Consider the following 15,883-nt stretch of genomic DNA (forward strand, 5'->3'; position numbering starts at 1 on the left):
CGCACGGGCCCCAGCAGAGCAGCGGAGCGGCCGGCACCCGGCGAGGGGAGGAGGGAAGCGGGAGGTGCAGGCGCTTTAAGCCCCAAACGGGCGGCCTTCCTCGGACTGCTCCGAGGACTTCTTTTCCCCCACGAGAGGCGCGGAGAGGCGCTCCATCTCTCCGCTCCCGTCCCACTTGGTGCCACCCGCGTCGCCGCTTCCCCGCTGCGGGAGGGGTTGGCCCGGGGTGCTGCTGGCGGCCGCCCCCCTTCGCTCAGCGATGGAGGCGGGCCGAGGCCTTTTCCTTTTTTTTTTTATAAGCGCCCTCCCTGCCCGCCCTCACCCCCTCCCTATTTCCCTCTTTTCTTGAATGAAGCGTGAGGCGGAGCTCTAGGAAACCGCCGCGCCCGGCTGCGCCGCTCGGGTCCGGAGCCTCCCCCTCGGGCTGCGCTCCTCCCCGCCTCTCCCCGCCCCCGCCCCGCTCCGCTCCGCTCCCCCCGCCGCCGCCGCCGCCGGGAGCTCCCGCCCGCGCCCGCCGCCGCCGCTCGGAGCCGCCGCCCGGAGCCGCCGCCGGCAGCAGCAGCGCGGAGCGCCCGGAGGAGCCGCCCGGAGGCGGCGGTGCGCGGGGCTGCGCGGGCGGCGGGCGGGCAGCGGCCGCGGTCCCCACCGGCGCAGCGGTGGCAGCGCAGCCGGCCCTGCTCGGCGGTACAAAGCTGCTTGGGAAATGGCACCGCTGCCCGGAGCCGCAGTCGGAAGCGATCTGCCATTTCATTTTGGTTTTTTATTTTATTTTTTTTAAGCGGGCTCTTTTCGGTGAAAAATAATTAATTTCTTAAATCTGTCCCTTCTCTTTTTGATTTTTTTTTAATTTTTTTTTTACATATATATATTTTTTTATTTTTAACGTGTGTGCGTGTGCGTGCGTGCGTGTGGAAGCGCTGGGCTCCTGCGATCAGGGTCTGAATGAAACTACGTAAATGCAGCTGTCGGTGCGTCGCGCTGGAGGGACGAGCGGAGCGCTTCGGCCGCAGCAGCCTGCCTTCAGATGCGCCCCATCTGCTCTCCAGGATCTGCCGTCGCCGCGGGGCCTCTCGCCCGGCTGGGCTCCGGGCCGGGGATCGCTGAGCTCTGACAGATCGCCGGGCAATACACTGGGAAGCGTGCTGACCGCCTCTAGGTCCCGTCCCCATCCCACGGTGACCCGAAGCATCAAAGCATCGCGTTCCTGAAGACTTGGGATGTTTGGGTTTTCGTGTTGCTGTTGTTGGTTTGTTTTGTTTTTGTCTTTTTGCGGAGGAAACTTGACAGAGGAACGTATTTATAGCCCCGAGTAAGTACTTTTCAGAGCAAATTTAGTTTGTGTAACTTAACAGAGCGATGCCGAGGTTCCCGTCTCGGCGTTGAGACGGAGCGCATCCGTCCGCTCCCTTTGTGTCCGTGGGATCTCAGCACAAGGGAACATGCACCTGGTTCCCGGCGGGCGTAACACCCTCTGACATGTATTCTGACAGCCAGGAGGAAGCATCGCTCAAGTAGATTTATAATAAGTAATAAACGTGCATCTGGAAGTAAAGCGTTCGCCGTGTTTTAGTCCGTATTTATGCCGTGCATCTCCATCTGAGGAGGCAACGCCGAGAAGACGCACGTCCCTCTGAGAGCCCCCCACCTCACGATGAATGAAACAGTGCCCCACACCTTAACTGGATTATAATTGTTGCTGTTCTTAATTTTATTACCGTTGGCTGCTTTACTTTTGGGGGTTCGTCCCACTCCTCTCCTTCCTCTCCCCCTCCCACTCGCTGCTTCCCCTCGAAAACCATGGCTCACCCCGGGAGAAGAGGCTACGACAACCGCGAGATAGTGCTGAAGTACATCCACTATAAACTCTCTCAGCGGGGCTATGACTGGGCTGCCGGTGAGGACAGGCCGCCTGTGCCCCCGGCCCTGGCTCCTGCTGCTGCTCCTGCCGCGGTGGCTGCTGCTGGAGCCTCCTCCCACCACCGCCCCGAGCCCCCCGGCTCGGCTGCTGCTAGTGAGGTGCCCCCAGCTGAGGGGCTGCGCCCCGCACCTCCAGGCGTCCACCTCGCCCTGCGCCAGGCCGGGGACGAGTTCTCTCGCCGCTACCAGAGGGACTTTGCCCAGATGTCGGGCCAGCTGCACCTGACGCCCTTCACGGCCCACGGTCGCTTCGTGGCCGTGGTGGAGGAGCTCTTCCGTGATGGGGTCAACTGGGGCCGGATCGTCGCCTTCTTCGAGTTCGGTGGCGTGATGTGCGTCGAGAGCGTCAACCGGGAGATGTCGCCGCTGGTGGACAACATTGCCACCTGGATGACCGAGTACCTGAACCGGCACCTGCACAACTGGATCCAGGACAACGGGGGATGGGTACGTGCCTGCGCTTTGCTCTTCTGGTTGGTGGGCTCTGGGGTCACTTCAGTTGGGGCACACAAGTTTGCCCCATCGGAGCTCCCTGCTCTCCCAGCCTGCTGGTGAGCCTGGCAGTGGTGGGGTCCCAGCATGGCACGGTTCCGTTGTGGCTGAGGACAGCGCCAGGGGTGGTGGGTTCCCGGCATAGCGACCAGGTGTGCGATCATCCCCGTGTGGTCCTTGGGGTGACACACTAATGTGCAACAAGAGAGGGGACCAGTGCTAGACCGTGAGTGCTGCAGTGGCAGCTGGAGGTTGTGCCCGGTGTTAAGCCTGTCTTTGTCTCGCCACCAAACAAAGGTGCTGGGAGATGTGTCCATGGGATTGTTCTGGAAAAGCTGGTGTTTGTTGCGGAGTTTCCAGTATAGAAATCTCCTCTGGCTGGGGCTGGTTTCAGCATCCTCCAGAACAGGAGGGTTTCCACTTATGGAAAATGGACAGCTTTTATGCTTGTGGTCGGTCAAGCGCCTTTCCTTTTTCTCTCTCTCTTTCCAGAATAAATAACCCCATTGGAAGTGGGAGGGTATTTCTTTCCTTTTTCCTGTATTCATTGGTACACCGTGACAAAATGTGGTCCCAGCTGCTCTCCCACAAACTAAGCCCGCTGAACACGTGAAGGCTGTGATATCAGTGCCTTTCTGGGGAGATGAGCAACATCTGTACTGAAGGAGAACCTTTGGCATACAGCTGGAGTGAGTGCCAATCCCCTGGCACTGGACGTGTGTGCTCTAGGGGTGTTCTCCTATAGAACACACAGCCAGATCGGAGAATGGTTTCATGGTATGTGTGAAGGAACACAGTGCGTGTGGCCCGGTTAGCATGGTTGTAAGGCCAGTGTTTGCAAAGAGTTAACTTTTCAGTGCTCGGTTCCTTGTTAGGTTGGTGTTAGGCTCAATGTGCTGCCCACATTGGCCGTCTGTTAACATCAAATGCATTGCCTTCCCTCTGCTAAGCCCACCTGAGCCAAGGCACAGGAGCGATGGGACATCAGTGTGCCAAGGGTTTGCTGCTTGCTGTTGTTTTCCTCACAAAGCAGACACTGGGAGGAAAACAAAAATAAATCTGTAAAGAGTTCAGGCTGCCAGTGAGTTCTGCCGGTTAAGACACAACGCGAGCAGTGAAAGGGTTAGGGATTTCCAGCTTGCATGTCTGGGCTGGGATGCCTTACTCGAGCATAAGTCCCACTCCAGGCTGGAAGCCTGTGCACGGAGCTGGGGCCCTCGGCTCGCTGCAGAGCCAGTGAAGTCATCCTGCTGACTGCAGCGAGCTCTGGATCCGATCTATGGTCAGGCTAAGATGTTGTCCTGAGGGTGCAGTGTGTGGGGGGAAACGTCAATGATGAGCAAAAATGAGACCAGGAAAGGGCAGGTGTTACAAGGAGTCATTGGCCAGAGCAGGCAAAGGCTGGAGCTAATTCTGGATGTTTAGAAGCAACTTAGACTGGAAACACTAAATGCCTTTAAAAGGCAACAGTGCTTCCTATCTGTTTCGCTGTTTATTGAGGTTTCTTATAAACAAAAGCTCCTTATTCACGTGTGATGCCATTTACTGCTGTGTGTTACTTGCAGGGTACGTGTGGAAGATGTGCAAATTGCTCCCCTGTGGCAGCTTTTGCCTTGAATGGTTCGTACCTCCAAGTTAAGCGATTCACTAAGCACATGCGGAGCCTTCTGGTTCATTACAAAGAGTTAAAGACTGAAACAAAGTTGCAAGCACAGCCTTTAGGATCCTGTCCACAGCCTGAAGAAATCAAGGATGGCACAGCAATGGATTATTTCTTTTTCTAGTTTTCAGGATACGTCAGTGGGAAAGTATGCTTTAGTACAGTGCCATAAAGCTCTCGGTCGTCTGCTTGGCACTTGCACCATGCCCTGCAGGCAAACCTGATGGCATTGTATCAGTGGCTGCTCTTGAGCTCACCTAATAGGTGACCGCGTTTTGTAGGACCTCCATGTTGTCTGGGTTCCTGGAGCAAGCACTGCTGCTTGCTGTGGTCACGGGGCAGCCCGTTGTCATACTGAGGAGCAGTGTGTGGTCATGAGGCTGTGTGGCAGCAGGATGTAACTTTGGGAGAGAACGTCACACTTAGTCAGGAGCAATGACTACTCACATGTTACACAGCAAGCGAGTTGGACAGCACGTGCTTTTAGGGTGTTGTGTGGGCCTGGGGCTTACACCATCTCTGATGTCAGGCTGAGGTGTCCTTGTTGCTAATCTGCCTGCTCTGAATCCATTCTGGCTACTTGCTGGATATTGTTTTTAGAAGGGTATGAATCCTTTGTATTCCAAGGAGATAGAGAAGGGATTTGAACTACAGTGATCTGTAAGGAAAAAAAGGTCATGGGAGTGCAGGTGGGAAGGGGATGTAACTGTTGGAGTGCTTACTTCAGCAGTCACGAGACATTCACTGCTGGTGGTGCCTGGGGATTGATGGCGCCCACACAGCACCGTGGGTTTGTTCAGAACTTGGAACAAGCAACAGACGGAGAGTGCCTGTTTGAAGGCTGTATTACGAGCTTGTGGTTCTGGTGGCGAATAAATGCAGCTTTCAAAGATTTTCACATAGGTCAGGATGCCACAATATTGTACTTTGGCCTAATAACATCTTCCTGGTGTTACAAGAGAAATAAGAGGACCAGCTCAACTCTTCAATTTTGTGGTCCCCAGAATATTGCGTGCTTTCTGACTGACACCTTAATAGCTTCGTTTTCTTTTGTGCTGCCTGACGTCTTAATTGCAGTACTGCAGGCTTTGCAGTGGACTAGCGCATGTTGTGGCTTCCATGTTGATGGAGGGAATGTGAAATGTGGTGCAGCTGGTGCAGTGGGTACTAGCTGCATTTGTCTTGCAGTTACAGGTTCCCACTTTGAGCACACAACATTGTTATGCTAGCCCTTCTCAGGGGTCTGGTAGCCTAATGCACAGCTTCCTTCAGAGGGCAGTGAGGCCCTGGCACAGCTGCCCAGAGAATCTGTGGTGCCCCATCCCATGTCATTTGAACCAGGGATGTGATAGCTGTATGTTTCCATCCAATTCTGTTCTGTGATTGCAGCTCTTTATTCTGTTCCACAGTTCAGGGCAGACAGAGAGGAGGATTTGGATCCCATAAGTGGATCACAGGTGGCCAGTAAGTTCACTAGGTGCCTCATGTTCCTGTGAGTCTTTACCAGAGCCAGCTGGAGATGGGAAGCACATGGAACAGCACAGGTTCCCAAGAACTACGATGTCCCAAACCCATGAGGCATCCTCTGAGTCCAGCCATCATCACATGCATGCCAACATCATTCACAAATGTGGCTGTGGATAAGCCACCGCTTTGCCTAGCAGCCCCATCACTAGAGCCCTCTCTCAAGGTTTTCCTGTTAGACCTCCTGCAGCCTATGGGATTTAACACCTGCATTCCCAGCATCTCAGGAGGCTTCACCTGACAGATGACTGGTGGTTTTGCCAATATGTCTTCCCATTAGTCAACAGGGCTCCTTGTTCTGCAAGGGTGAGATTTCACGTGGTAGAGGAGGAAGAGGCCGGATGTCTGACTGCCGTGCTCTGGTGTGCTTTCTGAGGTGACCATCTGAAGCCCATGCATGAGTACCAATCCCGCATTGGTCTTCAGCACCTCAGCTTTGCTTTTCCTGTGTGTCTCCTTGTCTTGCACGTGGCAGGGCCCCACGGCCACACAGGTGCCACGGGTTGTGGCAGCGAGAAGCCTTGCCTTGGCTGAATCCCCACTGGGGCTAACCCCAAGTCGCTGTTTGACTGTCGAAAGGAAGCGATCTGAAATCCGCCGAGTGAAGTAAATGAATTGGCAGTTTCAAGTGTTGCACCTTCTGGGTCCTTTTGCCAGTTTTTGTGGCTTTGTGGGTTTATAATCGAATTCTCAAAATATTATCAAAATATTTTTCTTTTTGCTGTTGCTGGAGAGAAATCCATTCTGCGGAGGAGCTGCGTGGCAGTAGGGAGGAAAGAACCCAGGAGAGAGAGAGAGAAAATGACTGGTGTTTCTTGGTCTCTTTCAGCTCTGACAGCTTTCTGTGTAACAATGTTAAGTTGCATATTTTTTCAGTGGTCTCATAGTTGGTTTTTTTTTTTCAAGTTTTTTTTTGTGTGTGTTTTTATTATTTTTTTCAGAGATGTATTGACTGTGACCTTTAAAATTTCAGAGCCTCTGGTCTCGGTTATGGAGGTGATGTCATTTGCCTTGATCTTGCAAAGAACCCTGAAGTTCAAACAGCAATCCTATTAAAAATTTCTGCTTTCCTTTCAGTATTGAGAAAGAAGTCAGCTGTCTGTCCGCATTGGGGCAGGCCCCTCTTGAGATTCTGCCTTGGCTCTGCTGAAAAAGAAATTCTTTCATTTTGCTCTTGAAATTAGGAGTGCTCGGAGGCCCGAGGCAGGCGCAGCGGTGTGTGAATGTGTGCGTGGAGCAAGAGCCTTTTCTCAGGGGACAGGTAGGAGGGCCTGGTCTCTCTAATGCGATGCAGGAGCTGTGCACCCATGGTAGCAGCAGAATGAAGACCAGTGGCTTGTCCTTGCACTGGTTTTAGATCTGTTGGACCTGGGATGGTGGAGAGCGGTAGATGAAGAGATGGAAGCGATGCCTGGGTGTCATTTAAAGACCTCCACGGTGGCTTGGGTCCTGTGTAATGGTTGGTCTCTGGCATGCAGGCAGGCCGGCTTTTCTGCATGTATGTTCTCTTTTGGCCTTACTGGCACCCGCTCAGGCTGGCCTGCAGGCCTCAGTGCCATCTGGCCATGCTGCTGGTGGCCTTCCACTGTGAGGGTGACATGCACTGCACCTTCTGGCCTAGGGCAAGGGTGGGCACAATGCGAGTTGGCAGAGGGGACTCATGACTAATACATGGCACGATAGATGGGGTTAAATAACAAGTCTCCAATGGCAACGTGAGCTTGTCATAGAATTGCAGTGTGATGAAGGTGGGAAGGCACCTCTAGAAGTCATCAGTTCCAACACCTGACGAAGCAGGGCTACTCAGAGCAGGGTGCCATATCCAGGTGGTATTTGAAGATCTCCAAGCTGAGATCTTATTCTGTTTTCATCCCATTTAGTAATGCAGGTGAAGGTGAAGCATGTGACTGTGCTGATGAAAGCGCAGCTGCCTGGTCACGAGCTATTAGAATGAGCTCCCTGCTCTCTGTGCACAGTTTCATTCAGCCGATTTCTGGTCGTCTGCCTGTTCTGTTGCTCTTGCTCCATCTGCAGCTGGCGGCTCCCACCTTCCCCCCAGATCTTCCACTCTTTGCTGTATGCACTGCTGGTGCCATGATGTAAAGCTGCAGCTGTGCTTGCCATCGTCTCCACCAGTGCTGGATCACCATGAGGTGATCACCGGAGCACACAGTGGTCTTAATGTATGTATGAGCGCCTCACGGCAGCTCGTACCTGGTGACCTGGCAATGATGATAACACGTGTTCCTCAGCTGCAGCAAAATACTGATTATTTCTGAGGGCAGTGCTGGCCTGCTCTATTTTCCATTTCATATATAATAATAGGATAGATGAAGGTGTGCGGTGCCATAAATCTTCTCTTCCGCAGATAGATAGCATCCAGGCCTTCTTGGCAAACACGAATGCTGATGACAGATTTGAGGGATTTTTATTTTATTCTGGCTTTTAGTTTCATTAACAATCTGATGGCTTTTCTCTTTTTTTCTTCTTCTTTTTTTTTTTTTCATTTTTTCATATTTTTTTTTTCTATTTGGCTCATGAAAGACTGTGTAACCAGATAACTTTTCCAAATGCATCTAAAAGTCTGGAATTTATTTTCTGTTATTTTATACTAATACTGGTTTGCTTTTACAATGGTTGCGTATTGGTAGACTTAGTTAAATTCCTCTCCCTGGAAAGTTCTTTGCAGGTTTCTTGATCTTAAAACTAAGGAGTAAGAAAACAAACCTGATTTTAGAAAGTGTTGCCATTAACTTCAGTAGGAACAGGAAAAGGCACTTAATTGGACAATTGTAGTTGTGTTTACTTTGTATATGCAGCAAGAAAGAATAAGATCAAATGAATAAGCCACAGGTTTTCAAGTAACACAAAAATATAGCCTTTTCTGCAATGCATGGTTAACCTTTGGTAGCTGTTTCCATGGGAGGGCTTTTGGGAGAAAATACTAAGCTGGGTTAAAGGAAGGTTTAGGTATTTATAAGGGTAAGAGGAATGTCTGAACTTTAGTTTGAATAATAATAGTGCTTTGAAGGGCGATTGTACACCTTGATGAAACGGGATAAATTTAACATTAGCTGGTGAAATTGGATCACTAAGTGCTGAGGGTAGGCCTTTCTCCAGAGCATGTTATTTCATAGTTATCTATTAATTAAGCACACCACTGCATTTACTCCTGCACTGGCTTACTGAGGATCTGTTATGTAGAGGAAATGGTCAACGTCTTTCAGGGCATGCATAATCTTGTTGTTATTTTATTTTACCAGAGGAACCAAAAGAATGATTCCATTTTGCTATCTGCAAAGCCAACTTGGAGGGCTTTGGGGGGTACTTCAGTGAGTCATGTAAGTATGTGTGCCAGCTACAGTCAAGAAGAAAAGGCCCCAGTTTTCCCCGTGCGGTGATTCAGAGGCTGACACCTAGTAATTAGAGAATGCTGCTGAGAGTCAAAACTCAACATGGTGCTAGCACTGAGTGAACTGTGTGATTTGGGGCAGATTGTTAAGGGCTCTTTTTTTTCAGCCAGCCTAGCTTTGAAATGAGTGATCTTGCTAGTATATGTCATTACAAGTCTGGGAAATACAGCATTGATCACCACGGTATCATGAGTTGGCTGATGCTTTTTAGTTGGAGGAAAGAAAGTCATGCAAGATACAATGTTGAGCAAAATACCTGCCATGGTAACTTTAGGCTTCAAGTAATATTTGAATCAATATAACTGGGTGCCAGTATTCAAATTGGCTAACATTGAATGTTGTCATTGCTGGAGCTCTACAGCCTAGGAAAGACCAAAGTGAGTCCAATGGTGAAAATTCCTGGTGATGAGGTTTGACCAGAGAGGCAAGGAAGAAGAAAGAATTAAAAATGAAATGGAACTTAGACTTGAACTTGTTCTGATCTGCTGTTTGGATATATCTGAGGAGTGCTTGTGAAGCAAACAGATTAAAAAGATCTGTTTCAGCTGTTGGTCTGTAGTTCCTATTCAGGAAAAGGACAAACAACATGAGGAATTGCGATATACAGCTTTAGTTTCAGCACAGTTCATCTGGCATTTAATGGAAGAAATTTTCTTTCCTTTTCCATTCCCATAAAATGTTTGTGTAACAGCATCTATGGCACCTCAGAGGAAGCAGCAATGAGCTGTGTTGCATACAGAGATGCAAAGTGTCTCTGTGCACACCTGTTTCTTTGCTTCCATTTGCAAGCTTCAGTAAGCATTCAGATATGGGCAGAAAAAAGCAGTGTGTTTGCGTTTTTGTTTTTTAAGTAATCAAACCTTTCGGCTTGACCAAGAATTGTCCTCAGAACTTCTGAATTGTCCTTCTGAATTGAAGCTTATGGAACAAAATTCCTATTGCATGTTCTGAGGAGACATCCATGAGTCCTTGGGAAGTCAGGACAGGTCCTTGGGCTGGAGGCCAGTGAAACGCCTCTTTCTGTGGTACCAGGAGTCCTGTGTTGTGTCTTCAGGAGGGAGTAGTTTTTGTCAGTTTTGTCTGTTAAGGAAAGAACTTAAGAAAATCCATCATGGAGTCAGAGCATGTAATCTAAAATGTAGGAGAGGATCCTGTTTCTAGGTGAAAAAAAGAATTAAAAAGTATTCAGAGGAGAATCCACAACCCCAGAGAGGTTGTGGATGCCCCATCCCTGGAGGCATTCAAGGCCAGGCTGGATGTGGCTCTGGGCAGCCTGGTCTGGTGGTTGGTGACCCTGCACATAGCAGGGGGGTTGAAACTAGATGGTCATTGTGGTCCTTTTCAACCCAGGCCATATGTGATTCATATACAGTACTAAATGTGTTGGTATTGTACTTGGCAGAATAAGATAATCAGTGTTAAACATCAGTAACATTTCTTGACAAGATTTTTCGCGCAGCTCAAGTAAAAAACACTGAAAAACCTGAAGTAAGAAAACTCCCTGGTTAATAATGAAAGTAAATCCTGCATTTGTGCTCCAAGTGTCTGCAAATTTAAGTTCAGCTAGTCACATCCAAAGACACTTGACTGATGTCATCTAGCAAATCACACTAAATTATGCTGTCTAAATACCTAATTCCAGTCTGCTGATTGATGCAAAAGGTCCCAAGTATAGCCCAGAAGGAGACTTAGCATGTGTATTATACAAATTTTAGCTTGGTCTGTTCCAGTCTTACTTGCCCAGACCCACTAACACAAAGCAATAAATAGCAGTGCTGCTCTGAAGCCTGCAGAGGGAAATGCTTCCCTCATTCCCAGCTGGAATGCAGCATCAGGGGACACTGGGAAGGGAGGAAATGACACCCCCTGTTCAAATTGTCAGGTGGCAGTCAGACTGCAGATAACAAGCCTGGAGTGCACTCAGGCTTCTGCAGTGGCTCAAGGCTATCTGCAAATAGTCCTGCAGTAAAAGAATCACCTGCTTGGCTTTGGAGTGAGCGCACGGTATCCTGGCCTCATTGCAGCCAACAGATATATTTTTCCAGTGTGGTAAAGTTTCCCTCCAGGACATGGTAGTGTCCAATGTCAATACAGCACATGGGCAGAACCTCCATTCCATGTGCTACGAGTGGTGGGGGAACCCATTGAGGCATCACTTTGTTCCTTTCTTCTTATCATCTGGGGGTGGCTGTTTTGCCGGGAAGTTGCGATTTATTTTGCAATCAATGGGAAAATGTTTTTGCTTTCTTTTTTTCTTTTTTTCTTTTTTTTTTTTTTTCGCTTTTTTTCCCCATTTTTCCTAGAGAGAAGGATGTTTGGGTTATGGTAGCGCATCCTGCAGGCTGGGGCTGCTGTGACAGTTCAATGGGCTGAGCGAAGACGCAGCATTGGCATGCCATTATGCTGTGTAAATGGACTTAGGGTTTGTTTTAGAAAGCTCGCTCTCTTTTCCCCCTCTCCGCTGCCTTCTCTGCCCCCTGCAGACACAAATACATCATTCTCACAAATGAAACTCTTTAATTTTAATAACTGGCCTAGAGCTAAAACTGACAGTGAGAGAGGAGCTGTTTGGTTTGCTGTCGCTGACAGCTGGAATAAACTACCTGTTCCCTTGGAAGCAATGGACAGCCAGCATTTATTTTTAAGGACATTCTGATCCCTAAAGAAAGACCTCTCAGCAAAAACAGGAGAAACCAGGGCAACTTGGTGCTGTTGGCTGCTGTTAGAAGCAAAGCCCTGAGGGAGCTAGAGGAACATGGTGTGTAGAGGTCCCATTTATTTCTCCCTGTAGCTCAGGCCCTTCTTTTCGGAATGAATCCTCGTCATCCTTTGGGAGAGGCTCAGGGTCCCTCTGGAATAAGCATCCTGTGGTCGAAATCCATGCCAGGCTGGTTGGACAGAAGCGTTTCTATGCAGCTGAGTGGCCCAGGTTCTCAGTGTGATGTACTGCAGGCCCAGGTTCTGTACTGCGATGATGGAGGGTGAGTGATGTGTTAGGTATGAAATAACTTTGCAGTGACTAGTTTTACTTCTGGCTTTGTAGGAAAGTCAGCCTTCTTATTTTGCCAGTTCTCAGAAAAACATGGCAGCGCTCCCATTTCCTCTTCTCCTCCCTCAAGGCCTGCCACCCTTTTTATTTTTATTTTTCGCTCCCGGGGCCATTAGACAACATGCAAATTATAGTTAATAGAGCCAGAACAATGCTATGCTCCCAACAGGATAGATAAGGGTCAAAGCCATCGTGTGCCAGCCCTCAGTGTGATACTAATTCTGGCTGTGTCCGCTCAGAGGTCAGGCTGGAGGTGGCCACCGGCCCCTCGCTGCTCTCCTGCTCCTGCACTTTCTTACAGCCAGGCCTTGCAGCCAGGCTTATAGGTGGTTTTGAGGAGGCATGAGGATGCTGTGCTCTATGCACCTCTATCTTATGCCCCAGACCCTCCTCCTGGAGGCCTTGGAGCCACTGCAGTGAGATGGTGGCAGTGGGCGTTGCCATCAGCCCCTGGCCTTGGATTTGTTCCTAGCTCTGCCTTTGCTTTTAAACCATGGGCTCATGTCAGTGAGGTGGTTAGGGAAGGTTCATTGTGTAGGTGGCTGTAACTGTACTTAAAAGTGAATAGACTATAAGGTAGGATGGAGAAGGGAGAGTGCTGGGTGTCCCTGTGGAGGCTGGGGCCCAGGGCTCTTGGCTTCCTGGAGGAGCTGGCATCCTGCTGGTGTTTTGCTTTTGGAAATGCCAGGTGCCTGAAGTCATACCTTTAGCCCAGGTTTGAGTGAATGAATTAAGTGAAAAAGGCCACTTTGTGCTTTATAATGTACTTAAAGGAGTAGTTTGGGCCTTTTATTCCCTTACTTACCCCCTCTTTTTGACCTTGCCAGGAATTCTGCTAGATCCCCAATGTTGCAAACACAGATGTGCTTACCTTTAAAACATAGCAGGAGCCTTGCTGAAGTCATCGACTTCCAGGGGAGCAGAATCAGAGGACTGAAGCAGAAAGTGAAAGTCTTTAAAAACAAAAATGCAACAGAGAAGCCTCCTCTTATTTCCAAACTGAGTATAAATGCAAAAAGTAAACAGTTGGCACAAATGACTAATGCAGGTTTGTCAGGGGGTGAGCAAAAACATGCTGCATCCAAAGGCGTGTTTTGCTTTGAGTTTAATGGGGTTTACATCAGACCTGTAGCAAGACAGGCAAGTGGGTTTTTTTTCTACTGAAAAATGTCATTTGAAAAAATGTGGAAAATTCTCCTGTTCTACCTCCTACATGTTTCTATTGTCAAACAGTCACTGATCTTATTTTAGACTTGACCTTAATGTTCTTTCCACAGCACACAGGCTGAATGACATGTTATTCAAGTTCTCAGACAATATTATGATATATCTGCTGTTATATTTAGCTGTAACTTTCATTCTCCTTATAAACAAACCCACCTAAAACAACCACCACCTATCCAGGGAAAGTGTTTCCAGTCCCTTCGGTTTAATTTGGACAAATTTGGCATGAAAACATTCAATAGTTCCATAATAACCTTTGCAACAGGATGCCTGCTGTGCTGACATGCAGGTCTAGAGCAGCTTGTACCATGTGCCAGGAAATTGCATTCTTAAGAAAAATCTAGACATAAATTTTGAACAATCAACACTTAAATTTGGAGAAGTCTGGCATAAGTTGTAATCTGCCTCGTGGGTTTTTGCTTTAATAGCTTTTTACTTTCTGAGCTGTGCCTCTCGGCCCTTTGTGAAGGCTTTGCCTCTCTGGGCTGAGCCAGAAGGGAAGGCATGAAGTAGAATCATTCAGGTTGGAAAAGACCTCTAAGATCATCTAGTCCAACTGTCAGCCCATCCCCACCATGCCTGCTAACCATATCCCTCATTGCCACATCTACACGTTTCTAGAACACCTGCAGGGACGGTGACTCCACCACCTCCCTGGGCAGCCTGTGCCACTGCTTCTCCACTCATCTGGGGAAGAAATTTTTCCTCATATCCAATCTGAACCTCCCGTGGTGCAGCACCTTGCAGAACCCACTGTTCCGCATCAGCCACGGGCACCCTTCACCATGGGGCAAGTCCATTTGATGAAGTATGGGGGAACCAAACAGCAGATTAGCTCCATGGTGAGAAAGTTTTCCCCGCCATGAGGTGTCTGTGTTCATCTCACTGCAAGTGGAGCGAGAAAACAGTCAGTGCAACATGGGTGCCTGTCAAGGTCCAATGGCTCATACAACTTTTCTAAGACCCTCTTGAAGCGTTGAATATTCAATTAGAAAAACAGAGACATTTGTCCAAGGCTACACCCATGAGGTGCCTCTAGGAGACCGTAAAGAAAAGTGACATAATACACGCAGCTTGTTGGGAAAGAAAAACCTCTCTGTTTTTCCCAGTGAATCCAGTAAAGCAAGCGGCCAGTGTCACTGGCAAAATGCTAAACAGGATCCTGGGATGAGGCGGGGACTGGGAGGGGATGTTCCATCAATGTGAACGGGCTGGGAAACCATGTGAACTGAACCCCATCAGGAGAAGCTCGCTAAAACTTCAGCCAGGAAAAATTAAACAGCTCTATAAATAGCTAAATTGAATGCATTTGTGTGTGTGTGGATGCACACGCATGTATCTATGAGGTCATGCGCATAAAAGAAATACAGTAGTACTTCATGTGTTGTTTTCTTTTTAAGTAGTGGAAAATGTTTTAATGATTTTTTTTCCTTTTTCCTAGAGACAGTACATTATGTTCTGTCCTTAGGGCCAAAAGCACAAAGTGCCTATTTTCATGAGGAATCCTACAGAAGGAGGAAGGGAAAGTATTATGCAGTGCAGCGAGGGTATAGTAGCCATTCCACAGTGATTACACATCCCAGCAAAGGCTATACTAGAAAACTCAAAAATGTATTAGAAGCGGAAAACAAGATGTGTGAAGTGTTTCCTATTCCCTCCCCACATCTACAGCAAGCAAGCATACATAAAGGCTGTCATGGAGTTTAAATTTAACCCCTTATATTTGATAATAAGGCTGTACTTCTGTGGTAGGCAGCCAACATGCTACGCACACACGCACAATAGATTGAGGGATTCCTGCACTTATTAATTTTGCTCTCTCACAACTTCTAGCTGATTTTCAGTATGTTAAAATAGTCTGGTCAGACACAAAACAGAAGTGGCTGGAAGTGCTAAGGTAAAGGGGCAATCAGTAATGGACGTAGCTAATGTGAATCCCAGCCTGAATTAAAGTATAGAACAGATTTTAGTTCTGTCCTAGTGGATTGTGATCCGAGGTCTGACTCTCCCACATTACCTTTTAATACCTTTCATTCATCCTGTGAAGGCCAAACGATGAATGAAATCAGTCTTCTGAAACAAAAAGGCTCTTTTCCATACAGAATTCCAATGAATTAAAGGATTGGTAGAGTTGTTCAATTTAATTCAAGAGCAAGAAGCAGCCTAGGGTGTAATACCCTCATACCACGAGGGAATCAGTTTCGTATTTGAGTCTCCTTTGCTGCCTTGTTTTAGCACTTATGATACCATCAGCAGCTTGGTAAGTGATGTAATGGGCATTAAATCAGGATGACCAACGTAAACATCTGTCAGTGCATGTGAACATTTGATGTACGACCCAAGGGCCTGGTGCAGCAGTCAGTGTATTGGCAAAGAGGCTCTGGACGCCAGCGTCACTAGAGGTCGTGAAGCCACATGCTGGAGGGGCTACGTGCTGTCTCCCCTATGCTGTTAGCGCATAACTGAGTGCGTGACCTGGCTGCTTGCTCTCTGGTGTATTGCTTGGGAACGTGTCCCTCCAGTCACTCATGCTGGGCAGAATTCAGCCCAGCGCTGAGATTTGGTGCACAGCATCAGCAGCAGAGCTGTGGTTCCTCTCTGGGA

General features: G+C 48.5%; 1 protein-coding gene across 2 annotated transcripts in view; it reads left to right on the forward strand.

Annotated features, from left to right (window-relative positions):
* The first annotated feature begins 395 nt into the window (after window positions 1-395).
* Window positions 396-15,883, forward strand: part of BCL2 (BCL2 apoptosis regulator) — an 89,843-nt gene continuing 74,355 nt past the window's right edge. The window contains exons 1-2 of one of the 2 annotated variants that reach the window (XM_015854617.3): window positions 396-755; window positions 1,047-2,364. In XM_015854617.3, coding sequence (XP_015710103.1) covers window positions 1,798-2,364 — 567 coding nt within the window. In that variant the 5' untranslated portion in view covers window positions 396-755; window positions 1,047-1,797. Of the gene's footprint in view, window positions 756-915; window positions 2,365-15,883 lie in introns of both variants that reach the window. The other variant, XM_015854615.3, reaches the window with a different exon arrangement.

The sequence above is a fragment of the Coturnix japonica genome, chromosome 2 (genome assembly GCF_054131305.1).
Source record: "Coturnix japonica strain WE chromosome 2, WE-NBRP24, whole genome shotgun sequence".
NCBI classification, from domain to species: Eukaryota; Metazoa; Chordata; class Aves; order Galliformes; family Phasianidae; genus Coturnix; species Coturnix japonica.